The sequence below is a fragment of the Nerophis ophidion genome, linkage group LG10 (assembly GCF_033978795.1).
Source record: "Nerophis ophidion isolate RoL-2023_Sa linkage group LG10, RoL_Noph_v1.0, whole genome shotgun sequence".
Lineage (NCBI taxonomy): Eukaryota > Metazoa > Chordata > Actinopteri > Syngnathiformes > Syngnathidae > Nerophis > Nerophis ophidion.
This window is the reverse complement of record NC_084620.1, coordinates 68,642,509-68,666,321: the sequence shown is the minus strand read 5'-3', so window position 1 is coordinate 68,666,321 and position 23,813 is coordinate 68,642,509. Positions and strand designations below refer to the sequence as shown.

Below are 23,813 nucleotides of genomic sequence, written 5' to 3'. Positions count from 1 at the left end.
TTGGAGACTTTTACCACACACACACACACACACACACACACACTGCATCTGAGCATGCACACAATCAACATGCTGTATTCATTTCTTTTTGTTGGGTCTTCTTTATCTCTGCATAGACACATGCAGCATATGGTGCTCATTTGTGCAGCAGTGGCTTAATGCGCTTAAATCCCAGGCTTAGTTCAGTGCGTCATTGTTTTTGTCCTTGTTCTTTTTCGCTTGTTTTATGGATGGACAAAGCAGTTAATTAATAGAGAACATCCAGTGTGGCGCCCTCCACGAACATTTTGTTTTAAACCATTCAAGCACTTTTGCAAGAGTTGAAATGACAGAGTAGTGCAGTGCTGAAACGGACCAATCAGAGTCGAGGGGGCGGGGCTTGACCCGAGTAGAGGCGCGTCATCAAACTCGCTTCTTCTTCTTTTTCTTCTTCTTCTTCTTCTTCTTCTCGTCGAGCCAGCCGATCATGTCCCGTTACGAACCCCAGGTAAGAACCTCACCACTTTTCGGACGTCTTATGGCCGTCAAAATGTTGCCTTTAACGCTGTTTTTCTTGACATTGAGAGCGCCGGTTAGTGTGGAAGTGGTCCGCTCGCCGCTCCCTTCTTTGTGCGCTCCAACTTTTCATAGACAAAAACGTTTTTTGTTTTTTTTTGTTTTTTTTTACTTAAACACGCATTTTAGAACTGTGTTACAAAAATAAAGTTGACCTAAAAAAAAAAGATAAAAGTGGACGTTTGGTCCCGTTTTCTCCGCCCCAAAACTTAAAAAGACAAGGATTTGCTAAGAAAATCTGTATGTTCAGCTTTTAATATGTGCTTTCAAAGTAAAAGCCTTCTTTATGATGTCAAAAAAAACATGTCCACCCTGCCTTAAAGGCCTACTGAAACCCACTACTACCGACCACGCAGTCTGATAGTTTATATATGAATGATGAAATATTAAAAGTCTACTGAACTATTTAAACGGGGATAGCAGGTCCATTCTATGTGTCATACTTGATCATTTCGCCATATTTTTGCTGAAAGGATTTAGTAGAGAACATCGACCATAAAGTTCGCAACTTTTGGTCGCTAATAAAAAAGCCTTGCCTGTACCGGAAGTAGCAGACAATGTGCGCGTGACGTCACGGGTTGTGGAGCTCCTCACATCTGAACATTGTTTACAATCATGGCCACCAGCAGCGAGAGCGATTCGGACCGAGAAAGCGACGATTTCCCCGTTAATTTGAGCGAGGATGAAAGATTTGTGAATGAGGATAGTGAGAGTGAAGCACTAGAAGGAAAAAAAAAAACGAGGGCAGTGGGAGCGATTCAGATGTTATTAGACAAATTTACTAGGATAATTCTGGAAAATCCCTTTTCTGCTTATTGTGTTACTAGTGTTTTAGTGAGATTATATTGTCGTACCTGAAAGTCGGAGGGGTGTGGCCACAGGTGTGGTGACCGCCAGTGTCTCTGAGGGAAGCCACGTTTCTCGACGAGGCGAAGCAAAGGCAGCCGGTCTTTTTGCCTGAGTTTTTTTCCCCCCTCCTCCACGGTGGAAGCATCCCACGTTCAGGGGCGGCCGGTTGGAGGAGGCAAGAGAGTCCGCAGCTGCTTCTTTGACAGGTGCATCAGGAACGACGCAAGCTCCGCTCATGTATATGGTAAGAGCCGACTTATTATCACAAATTTCTCATCGGAACCTGAGGGTTGACATGTGGTAGGGAACCATGTTCGCTTGACCGCTCTGTTCCATAGTAAAGCTTCACCTTCGGGAATGTAAACAATGAAACACTGTGTTTGTGTTGCTAAAGACGGCCGCAATACACCGCTTCCCACCTACATCTTTCTTCTTTGACGTCTCCATTATTAATTGAACAAATTGCAAAAGATTGAGCAACACAGATGTCCAGAATACTGTGGAATTATGCGATTATATCATACGACTTATAGCGGGGAACGGGCTGGAACAAAATGTCCTCTACAATCCGAGACTTCATGCGTCATCATACCGCGGATTTTCAACAGGATACTTAGCGCAAAATTTAAAATTGCAATTTAGTAAACTAAAAAGGCCGTATTGGCATGTGTTGCAATGTTAAAAAAGACCTACTGAAAGCCACTACTAGCGACCACGCAGTCTGATAGTTTATATATCAATGATGAAATATTAACATTGCAACACATGCCAATACGGCCGCTTTAGTTTACTAAATTGCAATTTTAAATTAATTCTGGAAAATCTCTTACCTGCTTATTGTTTTACTAGTGTTTTAGTGAGATTATACTGTCGTACCTGAAACTCGGAGGGGTGTGGCCACGGGTGTGGTGTCTCCGGTGGGAGGAGGTAAGAGGGTCCGCGAGCTCTGCTCATGTCTACGGTAAGAGCCGACTTATTACCACAATTTTCTCACCGAAACCTGCCGGTTGACATGTGGTCGGAAACCATGTTCGCTTGACCGCTCTGTTCCATAGTAAAGCTTCACCTTCGGGAATGTAAACAAAGAAATACCAGCTGTGATTGTGTTGCTAAAGGCAGCTGCAATACACCGCTTCCCACCTACATCTTTCTTCTTTGACTTCTCCATTATTCATTGAAAAAATTGCAAAAGATTCAGCAACACAGTTGTCCAGAATACTGCGGAATTATGCGATGAAAAGAGACGACTTTTAGCCGTGAGCGGAGCTGGAAGAACATGTCCGCTACAACCAGTGATGTCACGCACGGGTCATCATTCCGCGACGTTTTCAACAGGACATGCGGGAAATTTAAAATTGCAATTAAGTAAACTAAAGCGGCCGTATTGGCATGTGTTGCAATGTTAATATTTCATCATTGATATGTAAACTATCAGACTGCGTGGTCGCTAGTAGTGGCTTTCAGTAGGACTTTTTTAACATTGCAACACATGCCAATACGGCCGCTTTAGTTTACTAAATTGCAATTTTAAATTTTGCGCTAAGTGTTCTGTTGAACACGTTGCGGTATGATGACCAAGAAGTCTCGGATTGTAACGGACATTTTGTTCCAGCCCGATCCCAGCTATAAGTCGTATGATATAATCGCATAATTCCACAGTATTCTGGACATCTGTGTTGCTCAATCTTTTGCAATTTGTTCAATTAATAATGGAGACATCAAAGAAGAAAGATGTAGGTGGGAAGCGGTGTATTGCGGCCGTCTTTAGCAACACAAACACAGCCTGTGTTTCCTTGTTTACATTCCCAAAGGTGAAGCTTTACTATGGAACAGAGCGATCAGGCCAACATGGTTTCCGACCACATGTCAACCGGCAGGTTTCGGTGAGAAAATTGTGGTAATAAGTCGGCTCTTACCATAGACATGAGCGGAGCTTGCGTCATTCCTCGTGCACCTGTCAAAAGAGGCAGCTGCGGACTCTCTTGCCTCCTCCAACCGGCCGCCCCCGAACGTAGGATGCTTCCACCATGGAGGAGGGGGGGGGAAAGCTCAGGCAAAAAGATCGGCTGCCTTTGCTTCGCTTCGTCGAGAAACGTGGCTTCCCTCAGAGACACTGGCGGTCACCACACCTGTGGCCACACCCCTCCGACTTTAAGGTACGACAATATAATTAATCTCACTAAAACACTAGTAACACAATAAGCAAATAAGGGATTTTCCAGATTTATCCTAGTAAATGTGTCTAATAACATCTGAATCGCTGAATCTTTTTTTTCTAGTCCTTCACTCTCACTTTCCTCATCCACAAATCTTTCATCCTCGCTCAAATTAATGGGGAAATCGTCGCTTTCTCGGTCCGAATCGCTCTTGCTGCTGGTGGCCATGATTATAAACAATGATCAGATGTGAGGAGCTCCACAACCCGTGACGTCACGCGCACATCGTCTGCTACTTCCGGTACAGGCAAGACTTTTTTATTAGCGACCAAAAGTTGCCAACTTTATCGTGGATGTTCTCTACTAAATCCTTTCAGCAAAAATATGGCAATATGGCGAAATGATCAAGTATGACACATAGAATGGACCTGCTATCCCCGTTTAAATAAGAACATCTCAGTAGGCCTTTAATAGTGCTCATCTTTTTTAACTTTACTTGGCCTGTCCATCCATCCATCCATTTTCTACCGCTTATTCCCTTTCGGGGTCGCGGGGGGCGCTGGCGCCTATCTCAGCTACAATCGGGCGGAAGGCAGGGTACACCCTGGACAAGTCGCCACCTCATCGCAGGGCCAACACAGATAGACAGACAACATTCACACTCACATTCACACACTAGGGCCAATTTAGTGTTGCCAATCAACCTATCCCCAGGTGCATGTCTTTGGAGGTGGGAGGAAGCCGGAGTACCCGGAGGGAACCCACGCAGTCACGGGGAGAACATGCAAACTCCACACAGAAAGATCCCGAGCCTGGATTTGAACCCAGGACTGCAGGAACTTCGTATTGTGAGGCAGACGCACTAACCCCTCTGCCACCTGTATGGACAATAATATGTGTGAAATGTATGCATGAAGAAGGGAGGGAATTGTACTTTTTTTTTTTTTTTTTTTTGGTGCATTTGAGGCCACGGGCAGAACAAAAAATGAAATGAAACTTTATCTGATAAAAGGGAGGAGTTGGGAATGCAGTGTTTTTTTTATGTTTTTTTTTATTTTTATGACGTCATCCCTAAATCAGGGGTCTTCAACCGGTAGCCCGCCACCTGATTTTGAGTAGATTTGCATCAACTTTTCTTTATTTTACATCAGGGGTGTCCAAACTTTTTCCACTGAGGGCCTCACACGGAAAAATTAAAACATGCGGGGGCCGCTTTTATATTTTTCATTTTCAAACCATATTCTTTTTTTCTTTTTACCTTTACGACTCCCAGGGACCATAGAGGGTGTCCGTCATTAACATGTTAAAAATAAGTCAAATTATTATTTTCATTTTTTATGTAACGCTTACAGTAAATTTCTATATAGAGAGGAGTTTTATTGTCATTATTACAGTGAACATGTTCAAAGAACAACGAAATTGGAGCAGATCCCCTAAGGTGCATATACAATATGGTAAAAAAAGATAGAAATAAGAGATATATCTGTATATATATGTATATTTATCCACACAGATGCATATATGCATACATATGAATATATATATACACACATAGATATAACATTATTGCACATTATAGTCCAAAAAAAATAAAAATACATGACACATGAGGACTTGATGGACATATTGTGCTCACTCAGTGCCTTTTTAATGCTATAATGGCTCTTGGGTCAACTTCAGGTTGATATAAAGTAAAAAAAAAAAAAAAAAAAAAAGGTTTTATGCCTTTTCAAACAAAGACAACTTTGTTTTTATAGTAAAACTGAAATATGCAGTATTTTTTCCCCATTGCGCAAAACATTCAGAAAGCAATGTTTGATCTGAATTGGAGCCCTAAAAAGATCAATAATGCATTATTATGTATTATTTGAGGAATCACAGTGAAAAAATAAATAAAATCCCAATAAATATCTTTGGGATCCAAAAGGTCCCCCACTCATAAAGTGATACATTTTTATTGTTATTTGTTTTACTTTCAACACTTAAGTTACGAGATTAACTTCAGATGTATCTGTCGATTTTACGTTTGAACAGTTTTTTTGTTGGTTTTATGCTCTTTTGTCAAAGAAAACTGTTTTTATATGGCAACCACACAGTATATGCACATAATATTGTCCACATAAAACATTATAAAGTGAAATATTTGAAGTAATTGAAGCCTTAAATACCGGTTGGTCAATAATTCATTATGAAAATTAAAAAAAATGTACTTTTTAAAAAAAAAAAATTTTAGCATTGGCAATAAGAGCAAAGTAAAGAAAAACAGCCTGCATGGCAGCTTTGTGTCAACATTGCAACTTTTCCATGTTTGATCTGAAGTAATTGGAGCCCTAAAAAGATCAATAATGCATTATGATGTATTATTATTTCTGAGTAATCACAGTGAAAAAAATGAATAAAATCCCACTAAATATCTTTGGGATCCAAAAGGTCCCTCACTCATAAAGTGATACATTTTTATTATTATTTGTTTTACTTTCAACACTTAAGATACGAGATTAACTTCAGATATATCTGTCGATTTTACGTTTGAACAATTTTTTTGTTGGTTTTATGCTCTTTTGTCAAAGAAAACTGTTTTTATATGGCAACCACACAGTATATGCACATAATATTGTCCACATAAAACATTATAAAGTGAAATATTTGAAGTAATTGAAGCCTTAAATACCGGTTGGTCAATAATTCATTATAAAAATAAAAAATAAATTGTACTTTTTAAAAAAAAAAAATTTTAGCATTGGCAATAAGAGCAAAGTAAAGAAAAACAAACAGCCTGCATGGCAGCTTTGTGTCAACATTGCAACTTTTCCATGTTTGATCTGAAGTAATTGGAGCCCTAAAAAGATCAATAATGCATTATGATGTATTATTATTTCTGAGTAATCACAATGAAAAAAATGAATAAAATCCCACTAAATATCTTTGGGATCCAAAAGGTCCCTCACTCATAAAGTGATACATTTTTATTATTATTTGTTTAACTTTCAAGTTAAGTTACGAGATCAACTTCAGATATATCTGTCGATTTTACATTTGAACAATTTTTTTGTTGGTTTTATGCTCTTTTGTCAAAGAAAACTGTTTTTATATGGCAACCACACAGTATATGCACATAATATTGTCCACATAAAACATTATAAAGTGAAATATTTGAAGTAATTGAAGCCTTAAATACCAGTTGGTCAATAATTCATTATAAAAATAAAAAAAATTGTACTTTAAAAAAAAAAAGAAAAAAATTGCATTGGCAATAAGAGCAAAGTAAAGAAAAACAAACAGCCTGCATGGCAGCTTTGTGTCAACATTGCAACTTTTCCCTGTTAGATTTTACCTCAGTGTACTTTTTTTTAATGTTTATATTTTTATTTTTGCAACAGCATTTCCAGAATGTGTGACGGGCCACTAAACAATTAGCTGCGGGCCGCAAATGGCCCCCGGGCCGCATTTTGGACACCCCTGTTTTACATAATGCATCTATTCAATAACACATTGAAAATATAAAGACATTAGACTCCAATGCATTTGGTCTCCCAAATGATTTTTGACAAGGACAAACTCCCAAAAATATGTGCATAAACTACTTAGTGCAAATGTGGAGCACTTTATAATATAAACAAAGCACATTAATGTAGAAATAAAACCGCTTTACGGATAAATGCTTTGACGCACACTTTAAAAAAAAATGTAAGCAGAATAACTAAGATCAGTTATTGTCGTTGTCATAAAAAACAACGACATGTTGTCAGCGCATCATACACTGCATAGTGGTGATGTAACAAAGTGCATCAAGTGGTGCAATCCCGTCCCATAATGCCTTTGTGTGTTCTAAAAAAAAAAAAAAAAAAAGACGACTCCGCTATACCCAAGTCAGCGCCAGGCGTAGGTAAGACATAAACAACAGGTCTTCTTCATCGTTTTATTATCATAGGAATGTGGAGAGTTAGTTTAGCTATCACTGTACAGTTTTATAGAAATATGTGCGTTTATCTTGTCAGTAACACAATGCAAATAATGTATGAGTTAGTGCAGTCGTTCTCAATTTTTTCCAATAATGACCAACATTAAAATACAGTAGCGTAGTAGGCCTAAATATTAATTGAATCAAGATTAAAGGTTTTATTTAACAAGTACATTTAATATGACCCATACACAATGTTTGAACAGTAACACTGTGTTTAAATATCGGAATATTGTACTTTAAAGGGGAACATTATCACAATTTCAAAAGGGTTAAAAACAATAAAAATCAGTTCCCAGCGGCTTGTTGTATTTTTGGAAGTTTTTTTCAAAATTTTACCGGTCTCGGAATATCCCTAAATAAAGTCAATCAATCAATCAATCCACTTTATTTATATAGCACATTTAAACAACAATAACGTTTCCAAAGTGCTGCACAGCCATGTTAAAAACAATTGTAAAAAAAATAATAATAATAATAATAAAATAAAATACAAATAAACATATATATATATATATATATATATATATATATATATATATATATATATATATATATATACATATTATGCTCCACCAATGACTGAATAAAAACAAAAAATAAATAAATATAAAAACAAATATGATTAAAAACTATTTTAAAGGGTAAAATCAATTAAAACAGTAAAATAGAAATCAAAGTGTATAAAAAACACAGAGGACAACAGAGGACCACACAACTCACGTAGTCTTAAAAGCCAAAGAATAAAAGTGGGTCTTAAGACGAGACTTAAAAGAGTCCACTGTGGAAGCAGTTTGAACATGGAGGGGCAGAGTGTTCCAGAGCTTAGGGCCGACCACAGAGAAGGCCCTGTCTCCCCTGGTCTTAAGTCTGGTCTTGGGCACCACGAGCTGGAACTGGCTCTCGGACCTCAGAGCGCGCGCAGGAATGTAAATTTGGATGATATATTGAGGTGCCAGTCCATGTAAAGATTTAAAAACAAACAGCGATGTTTTAAAATCAATTCTAAAATGAACAGGGAGCCAGTGCAAAGCTTTAAATTGCCTTATTTTCGGCTCTCTGCGAAGACACTGGCCATTTCCCTGTGACGTCACACAGTGCTGCCAATGTAAACAAACAATGGGAATACCACAGCAAGATATAGCGACATTAGCTCGGATTCAAACTCGGATTTCAGCGACTTAAGCGATTCAACAGATTACGCATGTATTGAAACAGATGGTTGGAGTATGAAAGTATTGAAGAAGAAACTGAAGCTATTGAGCGAATTCATAGCCATAGCATGGCCGAATAGCTGCGTTAGCATCGCCGGTAAAATGTGCGGACCAAACGATCAGGACTTTCGCATCTTGTGACACTGGAGCAACTTAAATCCGTCGATTGGTAAGTGTTTGTTTCGCATTAAATGTGGGTGGAAGGAAACGTAATATAGTTGCAAATGCATCTGCAGGTTATCCATACATCTCTGTGCCATGTCTGCTCTAGCACCGCCGGTAAATAGCATGTTAGCATCGATTAGCTGGCAGTCAACATCAACAAAACTCACCTTTGTGATTTCGTTGACTTTCGTTGCAAATGCATCTGCAGGTTATCCATACATCTCTGTGTCATGTCTGCTTTAGCACCGCCGGTAAATAGCATGTTAGCGTCGATTAGCGTTGCATGTTAGCATTGATTAACTGGCAGTCACGCCGCGACCAAATATGTCTGATTAGCAAACAAGTCAACATCAACAAAACTCACCTTTGTGATTTCGTTGACTTTATGGTTGCAAATGCATCTGCAGGTTATCCATACATCTCTGTGCCATGTCTGTCTTAGCATCGCCGGTCAAATGTGGAGACACTCTGGCACATTCAATGGGGGTCTGGCGGAAGACACTTTGGCATCTTCGGGCCAGTGGTGCAACTTGAATCCCTCCCTGTTAGTGTTGTTAAACCTCCGACAACACACCGACGAGGCATGATGTCTCCAAGGTTCCAAAAAATAGTCGAAAAAATGGAAAATAACAGAGCTGAGACCCGGTGTTTGTAATGTGAAAATGAAAATGGCGGGTGTGTTACCTCGGTGACGTCACATTCTGACGTCATCGCCTCCAGCTCGGTAAACAGAAAGGCGTTTAATTCGCCAAAATTCACCCATTTAGAGTTCGGAAATCAGTTAAAAAATATAAGGTCTTTTTTCTGCACCATCAAGGTATATATTGACGCTTACATAGGTCTGCTGATAATGTTCCCCTTTAATCAAGTGATTCTTTTTGGTGTATACTACTAGATGGAGTTTGAGGATCACTGATTTATTGTAAGAGGTGGAAACTGTTAATAAATACAGGACATGTCAAGAACAGTATATCGGTATACAGAAGTCATTCGGTTTTTGTGTCGCCCCATTTTCAGCAAAACGGTCCCCTGGTTTGTACATGTATGGGCAAACTTTGCGTGCAACCATGAAGTCCATTTGCCTGTGCATAAAGACACTTTACCCACCTGCTCCCAGTGCCACCCACACTGGTTTCAATGTAACTTAGATATTGGGTTTCACTATGTAAAAGCGCTTTGAGTCACTTGAGAAAAAGCGCTATATAAATATAATTCACTTCACTTAGCACATTTGTGTTTTTGTAGATGTCAAAACACACTATGGCATGGGGCCAAAGAAAGTTGAGTGCCTTTACTTTGATAAAGAAAGTGACAAACAGTATTGAAATCAAGACATGTTCAGATTTTTGTTTTGAGCAAGCTATTGTACGACTCTGTTTTCTTCTGACTTTTTGGGACGGCTGAAAAACAAACAAATCTTTTTTCAGTGGATAAAGTTTTCTCAAATGCCATTTAATTATCAATTATTTCATAATGATTATTATCAATTATCAATTGCCTGAGTGGCTGGACAGGAATATGTTAAAAATAAAAGAAAACAAAGTCATTTCATTTTGTGTGTCATTACACCTGGCCTAGAAACAGATAAGTACAAACCCCGTTTCCATATGAGTTGGGAAATTGTGTTTGATGTAAATATAAACAGAATACAATGATTTGCAAACAATTTTCAACCCATATTCAGTTGAATATGCCACAAACACAACATATTTGATGTTCAAACTCATAAACTATTTTTTTTTTGCAAATAATAATTAACTTAGAATTTCATGGCTGCAACACGTGCCAAAGTAGTTGGGAAAGGGCATGTTCACCACTGTGTTACATCACCTTTTCTTTTAACAACACTCAATACACCTTTGGGAACTAAGGAGAGACATTTGTGAAGCTTTCCAGGTGGAATTCTTTCCCATTCTTGTTTTATGTAGAGCTTCAGTCGTTCAACAGTCCCCGCTGTAGTACTTTACGCTTCATAATGCGCCACACATTTTCGTTGGGAGACAGGTCTGGACTGCAGGCGGGCCAGGAAAGTACCCACATAGTACCGTGTTTTCTGGACTATAGAGCGCACTGGTTTATTAGCTGCACCCATTTTCCAAATAGCCGCACCAAACTATAAGCCGCAGACATATATAAGTTGTCAAATAGGCTATTTACACAGAAAAATGTGTTAATATTTATCACCAAACCTTGATTTTTCAAACGGTGTCTGTAGCAAGGCAGTAAAATGGCTGATCAAACAAAACAGACATCATCATGGACTCACTAGCTGCGGAAGCTAGCTTTCCAATCAGCTATACAGACTCATTAATTCTATGGTGACATTCTGGTAAATTTACGAAACTGAAACAATACAAAAATAATGCCGTTGTAAGTTAATAATACTAACAAAGAAGCTCGTAAAGGTGTTAGCATATTAGCTAATGCTCAGTACCTTTGCATCATTACATTATAATAGCATGTGCAAATATGTATTAAAACACTTACAGACTTAATTTACCATGAATTGATTAACGTGGCCCCCGACTTAAACAAGTTGAGAAACTTATTCGGGTGTTACCATTCCGTGGTCAATTGTCCAGGATATGTACTGCACAGTGCAATCTACGAATAAAAGTCTCAATCAATCAATCGCACACGGGAGGGTTTAGTAAGAATTGTTTTAGTTATATTGTAAAACTTGCAAACGTAGCTTAGAGTGATAAATGAAGAATAACATACGAGTAGAAACGCTATAGACGGCTAGAAGACAGAACGATACTTCTACTCAGGTCATAGCAGAAGGGCAATGCAGTTTCGCAAAACCTGCAGGGAGCAAACTCGTCCAAAAGATGGCGCTAAAGCACAAACAATAACACACCTATTCATTGTCTGCTTGTTTGAAAAAAACAACAACAATTTGCATTGTGGCTATCAGGAAAGAAAAATGCATAAATAAGCCACACCGTTTTATAAGCCGCAGGTGTCAAAGCATAGGAAAAAACTGTACTTTATTGATGGATATAATTTGCAGGCGTTCACGGGCCTTATAAAATAATGTGGCGAGACTGATCTGGCCCCCAGGCGAAATAGAGTACCAAAATAATGAACACGTTGTTATAAAGCAGGGGTCACCAACCTTTTTGAAACCAAGAGCTACTTCTTGGGTACTGATTAATGCGAAGGGCTACCAGTTTGATACACACTTAAATCAATTGCCAGAAATAGCCCATTTTCTCAATCTGCCTTTAATAAATAAATCTATTTATATAAAAAAAAAATGGGTATTTCTGTCTGTTATTCCGTCGTACATTTGTTTTCTTTTTACGGAAGGTTTTTTTGTAGATAATGATAAAAATAATCTAGCCCTCATGTCACGCCCCTGTCCTCAACCCTCACACCTGTTTGTTAATTTTTTCATAGCCTATTATTTAAGCCACAGTTACCAGGTAGTCGGCCTGGCAACTTTTCGTATTCCTCAACTCCTTCATGCCAAGCCATGCTGTTTCCCTCATACTCATGTCACAGAAAGTTTTTTGGTTCTCTTTATGCCACAGTGCAAGTAATTTGTTTCATGTTTAATTTTTATAGCCTTTGTGCTAGTCTTTTGTTTTGTAGTCAAGTTTGTTCTCCGCCCTTGTGCGTGCCTTTTGTTTGCTTCCTTGGTTTTTAGTTCGTCTGGCTCGTGCAAATTCCCCCTTTGCGTTGGAAAAACAAACTATTTCCAAGTCGTGGCATTCACAAAGCCACGCTGTTGTAACATGTGCTGAATGTGGCTTGGCATTGTCTTGCTGAAATAAGCAGGGGCGTCCATGAAAAAGATGGCAGCATATGTTGTTCCAAAACCTGTATGTACCTTTCAGCATTAATGGTGCCTTCACAGATGTGTAAGTTACCCATGCCTTGGGCACTAATGCACCCCCATACCATCACAGATGCTGGCTTTTCAACTTTGCGCCTATAACAGTCTGGATGGTTCACTTCTCCTTCGGTCCGGGTGACACAATGTCGAATATTTCCAAAAACTATTTGAAATGTGGACTCGTCAGACCACAGAACACTTTTCCACTTTGCATCTGTCCATCTTAGATGATCTTGGACCCAAAGAAGCTTGCGGCGTTTCTGGATGTTGTTGATAAATGGCTTTCGCTTTTCATATTAAAGCTTTACCTTGCACTTACAGATGTAGCAACTAACTGTATTTAGTGATAGTTGGTTTTCTGAAGTGTTCCTGAGCCCATGTGGTGATATCCTTTAGAGATTGATGTTGGTTTTTGATACAGTGCCGTCTGAGGGATCGAAGGTCACGGTCATTCAATGTTGTTTTCCGGCCATGCCTCTTACGTGGAGTGATTTGTCCAGATTCTCTGAACATTTTGATGATATTATGGAGCGTAGATGTTGAAATCCCTAAATTTCTTGCAATTGCACTTTGAAAAATGTTGTTCTTAAACTGTTTGACTATTTGCTCACACAGTTGTGGACAAAGGGGTGTACCTCGCCCCATCCAACATTGATTCAAATTGTCAGGAAAGAAGAGGAAGGAATTTAAAAGGTAAAAAGGTATATGTGTTTAAAAATCCTAAAATCATTTTTATGGTTGTATTTTTTCTCTAAAATTGTCTTTCTGAAAGTTATGAGAAGCAAAGTAAAAAAAAATAATGAATTTATTTAAACAAGTGAAGACCAAGTCTTTAAAGGCCTACTGAAATGAGATGTTCTTATTTAAACGGGGATAGCAGGTCCATTCTATGTGTCATACTTGATCATTTCGCGATATCGCCATATTTTTGCTGAAAGGATTTAGTAGAGAACATCCACGATAAAGTTCGCAACTGGAGAAAACATGACATCACATCTTGATGGCTCCTCACATCTTCATATTGTTTATAATGGGAGCCTCCAACAAAAAGAGCTATTAAGACCGAGAAAACGACAATTTCCCAATTAATTTGAGCGAGGAAGAAAGATTCGTGTTTGAGGATATTGATAGCGACGGACTAGGGAAAAAAAAAACGCTATTGCATTGGGACAGATTCAGATGTTTTTAGACACATTTACTAGGATAATTCTGGGAAATCCCTTATCTTTCTATAGTGTTGCTAGTGTTTTAGTGAGTTTAACAGTACCTGATAGTCGGAGGGGTGTGTCTACGGGTGTCTTGACGCGCAGTGTCTCAGGGAGTCGACGGCAGCTTTATGGACGACGCAAGCTCAGCTGATATCCGGTAGAAAGCGACTTTTTACCACAATTTTCTCACCGAAAACTGCTGGTTGACCTTCGGTTGGGATCCATGTTCGCTGTGATCCATAGTAAAGTTTCACCTCTATGAATTTTAAACAAGGAATCACCGTGTGTTTGTGTGGCTAAAGGCTAAAGCTTCCCAACTCCATCTTTCTACTTTCAATCAATCAATCAATGTTTATTTATATAGCCCCAAATCACAAATGTCTCAAAGGACTGCACAAATCATTACGACTACAACATCCTCGGAAGAACCCACAAAAGGGCAAGGAAAACTCACACCCAGTGGGCAGAGAGAATTCACATCCAGTGGGACGCCAGTGACAATGCTGACTATGAGAAACCTTGGAGAGGACCTCAGATGTGGGCAACCCCCCCTCTCTAGGGGACCGAAAGCAATGGATGTCGAGCGGGTCTAACATGATACTGTGAAAGTTCAATCCATAGTGGCTCCAAAACAGCCGCGAGAGTTCAGTTCAAGCGAATCCAAGACAGCAGCGAGAGTCCCGTCCACAGGAAACCATCTCAAGCGGATCAGCAGCGTAGAGATGTCCCCAACCGATACAGGCGAGCGGTCCATCCTGGGTCCCGACGAGCGGTCCATCCTGGGTCTCGACTCTGGACAGCCAGTACTTCATCCATGGTCATCGGACCGGACCCCCTCCACAAGGGAGGGGGGGACATAGGAGAAAGAAAAGAAGCGGCAGATCAACTGGTCTGAAAAGGTCTATTTAAAGGCTAGAGTATACAGATGAGTTTTAAGGTGAGACTTAAATGCTTCTACTTGACTTCTCCAATATTAAATGAACAAATTACAAAAGATTCAGCAACACAGATGTCCAAAATACTGTGTAATTATGCGGTTAAAGCAGACGACTTTTAGCTGTGTGTGTGTGCGCAGCGCTCATATTCATAACAGCCCGTGACGTCAAGCGTACACGTCATCATTTTGGACATTTTCAAGAAAAAAACTCCCGGGAAATTTAAAATTGCAATTTAGTAAACTAAAGCGGCCGTATTGGCATGTGTTGCAATGTTAATATTTCATCATTGATATATAAACTATCAGACTGCGTGGTCGCTAGTTGTGGCTTTCAGTAGGTCTTTATAATATTTTCTTGGATTTTCAAATTCTATTTGCGTTCTGTCTCTCTTAGAATTAAAAATGTCGAGCAAAGCGAGACCAGTTTGCTAGTAAATAAATACAATTTCCGGCTTATCAGTGATACCCAAAGCCCAAAAAAAGTCTGCGGGCTATAGAGCGTTTTCATTTCGGGCTCCAGTACTCTGGAATGCCCTCCCGGTAACAGTTCGAGATGCCACCTCAGTAGAAGCATTTAAGTCTCACCTTAAAACTCATTTGTATACTCTAGCCTTTAAATAGACTCCCTTTTTAGACCAGTTGATCTGCCGTCTCTTTACTTTTTCTCCTATGTCCCACTCTCCTTTGAGGAGGGGGTCCGGTCCGATCCGGTGGCCATGTACTGCTTGCCTGTGTATGGGCTGGGGAAATCTCTGCGCTGCTGATCCGCCTCCGCTTGGGATGGTTTCTCCGCTGTGAACGGGACTCTCGCTGCTGTGTTGGATCCGCTTTGGACTGGACTCTCGCGACTGTGTTGGATCCATTATGGATTGAACTTTCACAGTATCATGTCAGACCCGCTCGACATCCATTGCTTTCCTCCTCTCCAAGGTTCTCCTAGTCATCATTGTCACCGACGTCCCACTGGGTGTGAGTTTTCCTTGCCCTTATGTGGGCCTACCGAGGATGTCGTAGTGGTTTGTGCAGCCCTTTGAGACACTAGTGATTTAGGGCTATATAAGTAAACATTGATTGATTGATTGATTGATTGATTGATAAGAACCACTGTCCCAGCAGTACCTCAAGATGTGCACAGCCATCGACTTTCCCTCCGTTGCCATTCGGCCCGTCATATTTTCTTCCTTTTCACCCTCCCTTGTTCATTTCTTTTCTCCCCTAACCCTCCGGCAGCCCTGAACCAATCGAGAGAGGCTGTCAAATCGACGTCTCAAGTGCCGCGTTTTTGGTTCTCATAGTCATCATTGTCACCTATGTCCCACTGGGTGTGAGTTTTCCTTGCCCTTATGTGGGCCTACCGAGGATGTCGTAGTGGTTTGTGCAGCCCTTTGAGACACTAGTGATTTAGGGCTATATAAGTAAACATTGATTGATTGATTGATTGATTGATTGATAAGAACCACTGTCCCAGCAGTACCTCAAGATGTGCACAGCCATCGACTTTCCCTCCGTTGCCATTCGGCCCGTCATATTTTCTTCCTTTTCACCCTCCCTTGTTCATTTCTTTTCTCCCCTAACCCTCCGGCAGCCCTGAACCAATCGAGAGAGGCTGTCAAATCGACGTCTCAAGTGCCGCGTTTTTGGTTCTCATAGTCATCATTGTCACCTATGTCCCACTGGGTGTGAGTTTTCCTTGCCCTTATGTGGGCCTACCGAGGATGTCGTGGTGGTTTGTGCAGCCCTTTGAGACACTAGTGATTCAGGGCTATATAAGTAAACATTGATTGATTGATTTAATCAAATAGAGGCAGCTCACTGGTAAGTGCTGCTATTTGAGCTATTTTTAGAACAGGCCAGCGGGCGACTCATCTGGTTCTTACGGGCAACCTGGTGTCCGCGGGCACCGCGTTGGTGACCCCTGTTGTAAATCCCACCCCCCCTGTCGTGATATGGCTCAATTCCTCCCTTTTATTGATTGATACTTTTATACTTGTGGGGCGGTTTAGCTCGGTTGGTAGAGTGGCCGTGCCAGCAACTTGAGGGTTGCAGGTTCGATCCCCGCTTGTGCCATCCTAGTTACTGCCGTTGTGTCCTTGGGCAAGACACTTGACCCACCTGCTCCCAGTGCCACCCACACTGGTTTAAATGTAACTTAGATATTGGGTTTCACTCTGTAAAGCGCTTTGAGTCACTAGAGAAAAAGCGCTATATAACTATAATTCACTTCACTATTAGTAGATTGCACAGTACAGTACATATTCCGTACAATTGACCACTAAATGGTAACACCCCAATAAGTTTTTCAACTTATTGGGGTTACGTTAATCAATTCATGGTAGCTTCCTCGCCGTCACATTCCTCTTAATTTAATTTATCTAGTGTTTGGTCATCTCAGCCGAGCTGTTGGATTATCTCAAACATTTTTTTCCCGCAACCGGTCTCAATGCTGACTCACTTTGCCGCCCCGTTTAGTCGGCGCCAAGTTCTGCAACTTCTTGCCTTTTTTTGTTCACACCCCATCATCACACGGGCCTTCACTCTTTAAGTCACACGTTTTTCCAGATCAACCTTCAATTCATGTCGGGGTTGGGGGACGGGGGCGTGGGGGGGGGGTTCCCGCCTTTTAAAGCTGTTATCACTCTGAGGCAGATTGCCTAATAAGCGGCGTGGCACGTCGGCGTCGGTAATTGGCACGTCGGCCCGCCATCTGCTCGCCGCCAGATGCCGAGCTCCGCCAGAAGTTTGAAAAACCATGAAAACAAGACATTTGTAATCCTGTTTTTTTTTTTAACTAGGTGATGATTTTAATCTTAAGCTTTACTTCATAAAAGGTAAAGAAAAAACGTGCGCCTTTCCTGGCAAATGATTGATGGAGCCAGAGTGAGGTCAGTGCTCCTGAAGCGAGGCTTCTGATGTCATCGCACAATGATGCATGTTGGGGTTGCTGGGAGAAATGAACGCTCCTCCACGCTGTTTTCCAGCCTTTGGGCATCTTCTCATCTGATAAAAGCAGCACAGGAAATGTCTCTGTTAGCTGATTGGTCTTGTGTTTTCCTTTTCAGTCCTCCCAGCGCGGTGCTTCTTAAAGGGGAACATTATCAGCAGACCTACGTAAGCGTCAATACATACCTTGATGTTGCAGAAAAAAAGGCCATATGTTTTTTTAACCGATTTCCGAACTCTAAAAGGGTGGATTTGGCGATTAAAACGCCTTTCAGTTGGAGCAATGACCTTTCACCCAACGGGAAGCAATCCGCCATTTTCTCAAACACATTACACACTTTCTCTGCAGGCGAGCTACTTTTCAATTGACCAACTCGAGGGGATCTACCTCATTTATATATATCATTTATATTTATTTATTCATGAAAGAGATATTTTTGTCCATCCATCCATCCATCCATCATCTTCCGCTTATCCGAGGTCGGGTCGCGGGGGCAGCAGCCTAAGCAGGGAAGCCCAGACTTCCCTATCTCCAGCCACTCCGTCTAGCTCTTCCCGGGGGATCCCGAGGCGTTCCCAGGCCAGCCGGGAGACATAGTCTTCCCAACGTGTCTTTGGTCTTCCCCGTGGCCTCCTACCAGCTGGACGTGCCCTAAACACATCCCTAGGGAGGCGTTCGGGTGGCATCCTGACCAGATGCCCGAACCACCTCATCTGGCTCCTCTCGATGTGGAGGAGCAGCGGCTTTACGTTGAGCTCCTCCCGGATGGCAGAGCTTCTCACCCTATCTCTAAGGGAGAGACCCGCCACCCGGCGGAGGAAACTCATTTCGGCCGCTTGTACCCGTGATCTTATCCTTTCGGTCATGACCCAAAGCTCATGACCATAGGTGAGGATGGGAACGTAGATCGACCGGTAAATTGAGAGCTTTGCCTTCCGGCTCAGCTCCTTCTTCACCACAACGGATCGGTACAACGTCCGCATTACTGAAGACGCCGCACCGATCCGCCTGTCGATCTCACGATCCACTCTTCCCCCACTCGTGAACAAGACTCCTAGGTACTTGAACTCCTCCACTTGGAGGAGTAAAGAAAGAGAGAAGAAACAGATATTTTTGTAAACAAGTTAAATGTGTTTAATGATAATACAAGCATGTGTAACACATATAGATGTCTTTCTTTCACAAACACAAGAATATAAGTTGGTGTATTACCTGATTCTGATGACTTGCATTGATTGGAATCAGACAGTAATGATGATAACGCCCACATTTTCAAATGGAGGAGAAAAAAAGTTGTCCTTTCTGTACAATACCACATGAAAGTGGTTGGTTTTTGGCATCTAATTCATCCAGCTTCCATACACTTTACAAGAAAAACATTGGCGGCAAATTCCGTAGCTTGCTTGATTGACATTCACGGCACCCGAGGGTCTTGTGAGATGACGCTGGCTGCTGCCAGTTCATTATTATGAAAAAATGACAGAGAGGAAGGCCAGAAACACTTTTTATTTCAACAGACTTTCGCGCCGTCCCTTCCGTCAAAACTCTAAAGGCCGACTGCACATTTCCTATCTTCACAATAAAAGCCCTGCTTCATGCTGCCTGCGCTAACAAAATAAGAGTCTCGGAAAGCTGGCGTGCACAAGTGATGTGCACGCCAGCTTTCTGCGGGATCGCTTGTGCACGCCAGTTTTCCCAGACTCTGTATTTAGTTAGCGCAGGCAGCATGAAGCAGGGCTTTTATTGTGAAGATAGGAAATGTGCAGTCGGCCTTTAGAGTTTTGACGGAAGGTACGGCGCGAGAGTCTGTTGAAATAAAAAGTGTTTCTCGCCTTCCTCTCGGTCATATTTTCATAATAATGATCTTGCAGCAGCCAGCGTCATCTCACAAGACCCTCCGGTACCGTGAATGTCATTTAAGTGACGTCTTGGTGAAGATTGATGATCACTCATTTTTAGGTCTATTTTTTTTAAAAAGCCTGGCTGGAGATCGACTGACACACCCCCCGCGGTCGACTGGTAGCTCGCGATCGACGTAATGGGCACCCCTGCATTACACAAAACAAGTCAAATCAGCTCTGTTATTTTCCGTTTTTTCGACTGTTTTCCGTACCTTGGAGACATTAAAGTTAAAGTACCAATGATTGTCACACACATACTAGATGTGGCGAAATTATTCTCTGCATTTGACCCATCACCCTTGATCACCCCCCTGGGAGGTGAGGGGAGCAGTAGGCAGTAGCTGGGCCACGCCCGGGAATCATTTATGGTGATTTAACCCCCAATTCTTATTAGTGATTATTAGGCTTATTAGTGATTCCCAAAGCCCAAAAAAAGTCTGCGGGCTATAGAGGGTTTTCATTTCGGGCTCCAGTACTCTGGAATGCCCTCCCGGTAACAGTTCCAGATGCCACCTCAGTAGAAGCATTTAAGTCTCACCTTAAAACTCATTTGTATACTCTAGCCTTTAAATAGACTCCCTTTTTAGACCAGTTGATCTACCGTTTCTGTACTTTTTCTCCTATGTCCCACTCTCCCTTGTGGAGGGGGTCCGGTCCGATCCGATTCGGTGGCCATGTACTGCTTGCCTGTGTATGGGCTGGGGACATCTCTGCGCTGCTGATCCGCCTCCGCTTGGGATGGTTTCCTGCTGGCTCCGCTGTGAACGGGACTCTCGCTGCTGTGTCGGATCCGCTTTGGACTGGACTCTCGCGACTGCGTTGGATCCATTATGGATTGAACTTTCACAGTATCATGTTAGACCCGCTCGACATCCATTGCTTTCCTCCTCTCCAAGGTTCTCATAGTCATCATTGTCACCGACGTCCCACTGGGTGTGAGTTTTTCCTTGCCTTTATGTGGGCCTACTGAGGATGTCGTAGTGGTTTGTGCAGCCCTTTGAGACACTAGTGATTTAGGGCTATATAAGTAAACATTGATTGATTGATTGATTGATTGATAAGAACCACTGTCCCAGCAGTACCTCAAGATGTGCACAGCCATCGACTTTCCCTCCGTTGCCATTCGGCCCGTCATATTTTCTTCCTTTTCACCCTCCCTTCTTCATTTCTTTTCTCCCCTAACCCTCCGGCAGCCCCGAACCAATCGAGAGAGGCTGTCAAATCGACGTCTCAAGTGCAGGCGTTTTTGGAGTGACAGGGAATTACGGGGTGGCGATTTTCAGCAGTGTGTGCGAGAAATACCTCTGGAGTGTAAACACATGACGGGTGAGGTCATGTGTTTACACAGTTAGCGAGGTTAAGCATTGGGAGTCGGGTTAGGGACAGACAAGCCAGTGTGTGGGTCACTAATAGGCCTTGCTGGCTTTGTGCTGGTCGGCTTATGGAGCCTCCATGCGAGTGTGAACGACATGTTGGACGCCCGCCATAACTTGGGAGAGATTTGTACGCGGCAAGGAGTGACATCATACACGTAAAAAAACAACCGCCTTGTCCCTACATGGGTATGCACTCTTGCTCGGAGCGGAGTGTTTTTTTTTGGCCTTTGTTTAATCAACTTCACCGAATGTGACTTTATCGTGATGGATTAGGAAATGTAATCATATTTTCTTATAAACACTCGAGTACGATGGCGAAGGGGGTCTTTTGGTGATGTTTTTGTTGGTTCCGTGCCCAGCCGCGGACATTCCTACGTTCTGGAAGACCAAAGACTCCCACCTTAAAAAACTGCGACTATCCTGTAGCACCTGGGTCGGCAACCTTTACCACTCAAAGAGCCATTTTGACCCGTTTCACAAAGTAAAGAATGGGAGCCACATAACTCTTTTGAAATTTATAATGAAATAATACTGCATACAGTTTTTTTTTTTGCTTTGTGCTACAGTGGGGCAAAAAAAGTATTTAGTCAGCCCCCGATTGTGCAAGTTCTCCCGCTTAAAATGATGACAGAGGTCTGTAATTTTCATCATAGGTACACTTCAGGGCTTCATGGTGGCAGAGGGGTTAGTGCGTCTGCCTCACAGTACGAAGTTCCTGCAGTCCTGGGTTCAAATTCAGGCTCGGGATCGTTCTGTGTGGAGTTTGCATGTTCTCCGGCTTCCTCCCACCTCCAAAGACATGCACCTGGGGATAGGTTGATTGGCAACACTAAATGGTCCCTAGTGTGTGAATGTGAGTGTGAATGTTGTCTGTCTATCTGTGTTGGCCCTGTGATGAGGTGGTGACTTGTCCTGGGTGAACCCCGCCTTCCGCCCGATTGTAGCTGAGATAGGCGCCAGCACCCCCCGCGACCCCAAAAGGGAATAAGCGGTAGAAAATGGATGGATGGGATGGGTACACTTCAACTGTGAGAGACAGAATGTGGAAAAAAAAAAATCCATACATTTTCTCAACCCTCTGCTGTATCATCCATGTATCCATTTTTTATGGAAAAAAACAAACAAAAAATGCATAATTTTCACCCACTAAAATTTTTAAGTAGAATGTTTAAGATGATATAATAATTGAAACCGTAAAAAGGTCAACCACTCATAACACCATTGATTTTAATTCACTATATTATTTTTTGTGCAATGAGACTTAAAAACAAAAAACATTGATCCGAAAGGGTCCTCCTCAAATAAAGTGTTAAAGAATAATTTTTTTTTTTTTTTTTTACTGTTTACTTCTAACACAATAGTCTCGAGATCAACTTCGATCCATCCGTCAATTGTAAGTTTTTTTGTTGTTTATGTTTTTTGTTTGTTTGTCTTCAGCCATTTAAAAAAAAAAAAAAAAAAACAGCTCAGTTTTTATATGGAAAAGACAACATCTGCAACATTTGGGCAACATACAGTGGGGCAAAAAAGTATTTAGTCAGCCAGCGATTGTGCAAGTTCTCCCACTTAAAATGATGACAGAGGTCTGTAATTTTCATCATAGGTACACTTCAACTGTGAGAGACAGAATGTGGAAAAAAAATCCAGGAATTCACATTGTAGGAATTTTAAAAAATTTATTTGTAAATTATGGTGGAAAATAAGTATTTGGTCAACCATTCAAAGGAGGTTTTGTCTCAAAATCTCACGATACATGGCCCCATTCATTCTTTCCTTAACACGGATCAATCGTCCTGTCCCCTTAGCAGAAAAACAGCCCCAAAGCATGATGTTTCCACCCCCATGCTTCACAATAGGTTTGGTGTTCTTGGGATGCAACTCAGAGTTGAGTTTATACCAAAAAGTTCTATTTTGGTTTCATCTGACCACATCATCCATGTATCCATTTTGGTATAAACTCAACTCGTCGTGTTTGGAGGAAGAAGAATACTGAGTTGTGTTCCAAGAACACCATACCTACTGTGAAGCATGGGGGCGAAAACATCATGCTTTGGGGCTGTTTTTCTGCTAAGGGGACAGGACGATTGATCCGTGTTAAGGAAAGAATGAATGGGGCCATGTATCGTGAGATTTTGAGCCAAAACCTCCTTCCATCAGTGAGAGCTTTGAATGGTTGACCAAATACTTATTTTCCACCATAATTTACAAATAAATTCTTTAAAATTCCTACAATGTGAATTTTTTTTTCACATTCTGTCTCTCACAGTTGAAGTGTACCTATGATGAAAATGACAGACCTCTGTCATCATTTTAAGTGGGAGAACTTGCACAATCGCTGGCTGACTAAACACTTTTTTGCCCCACTCTTATGTATAAACCAGGGGTCTCAGACACGCATCCTGCACCTTAACATGAAAATGTAATGTTAATGCGGCCCACGAGTTTTATATGAATGCCGCTTGACAGCGTCACACCTGCCAACCCTCCCAATTTTCCCGGGAGACTCCCGAATTTCAGAGTAATTATTCTCTGGAATGTACGCTGGTGTTCACCCGATGAACAATAATAAGGGCGTACAATGATGGCACTACCGCTAGCGCCCTCTACATCTTGTACAAATAGTTTGCCGGCCCAGAGAATTGTTTGATGAGGCTATTGCAGACACACGTAAGAGCCTGCCATGCGTCCTTATTCAACAGCAATACAGGT

The 23,813-nt window shown here is 41.5% G+C and overlaps 1 protein-coding gene across 2 annotated transcripts in view; it reads left to right on the top strand.

Annotated features, from left to right (window-relative positions):
• Positions 1-361: 361 nt before the first annotated feature.
• Positions 362-23,813, top strand: part of LOC133561222 (non-muscle caldesmon-like) — a 179,451-nt gene continuing 155,999 nt past the window's right edge. The window contains exon 1 of one of the 2 annotated variants that reach the window (XM_061914551.1): positions 362-487. In XM_061914551.1, the coding sequence (XP_061770535.1) occupies positions 467-487 (21 nt within the window). In that variant the 5' untranslated portion in view covers positions 362-466. The remainder of the gene's footprint in view (positions 488-23,813) is intronic. The other variant, XM_061914555.1, reaches the window with a different exon arrangement.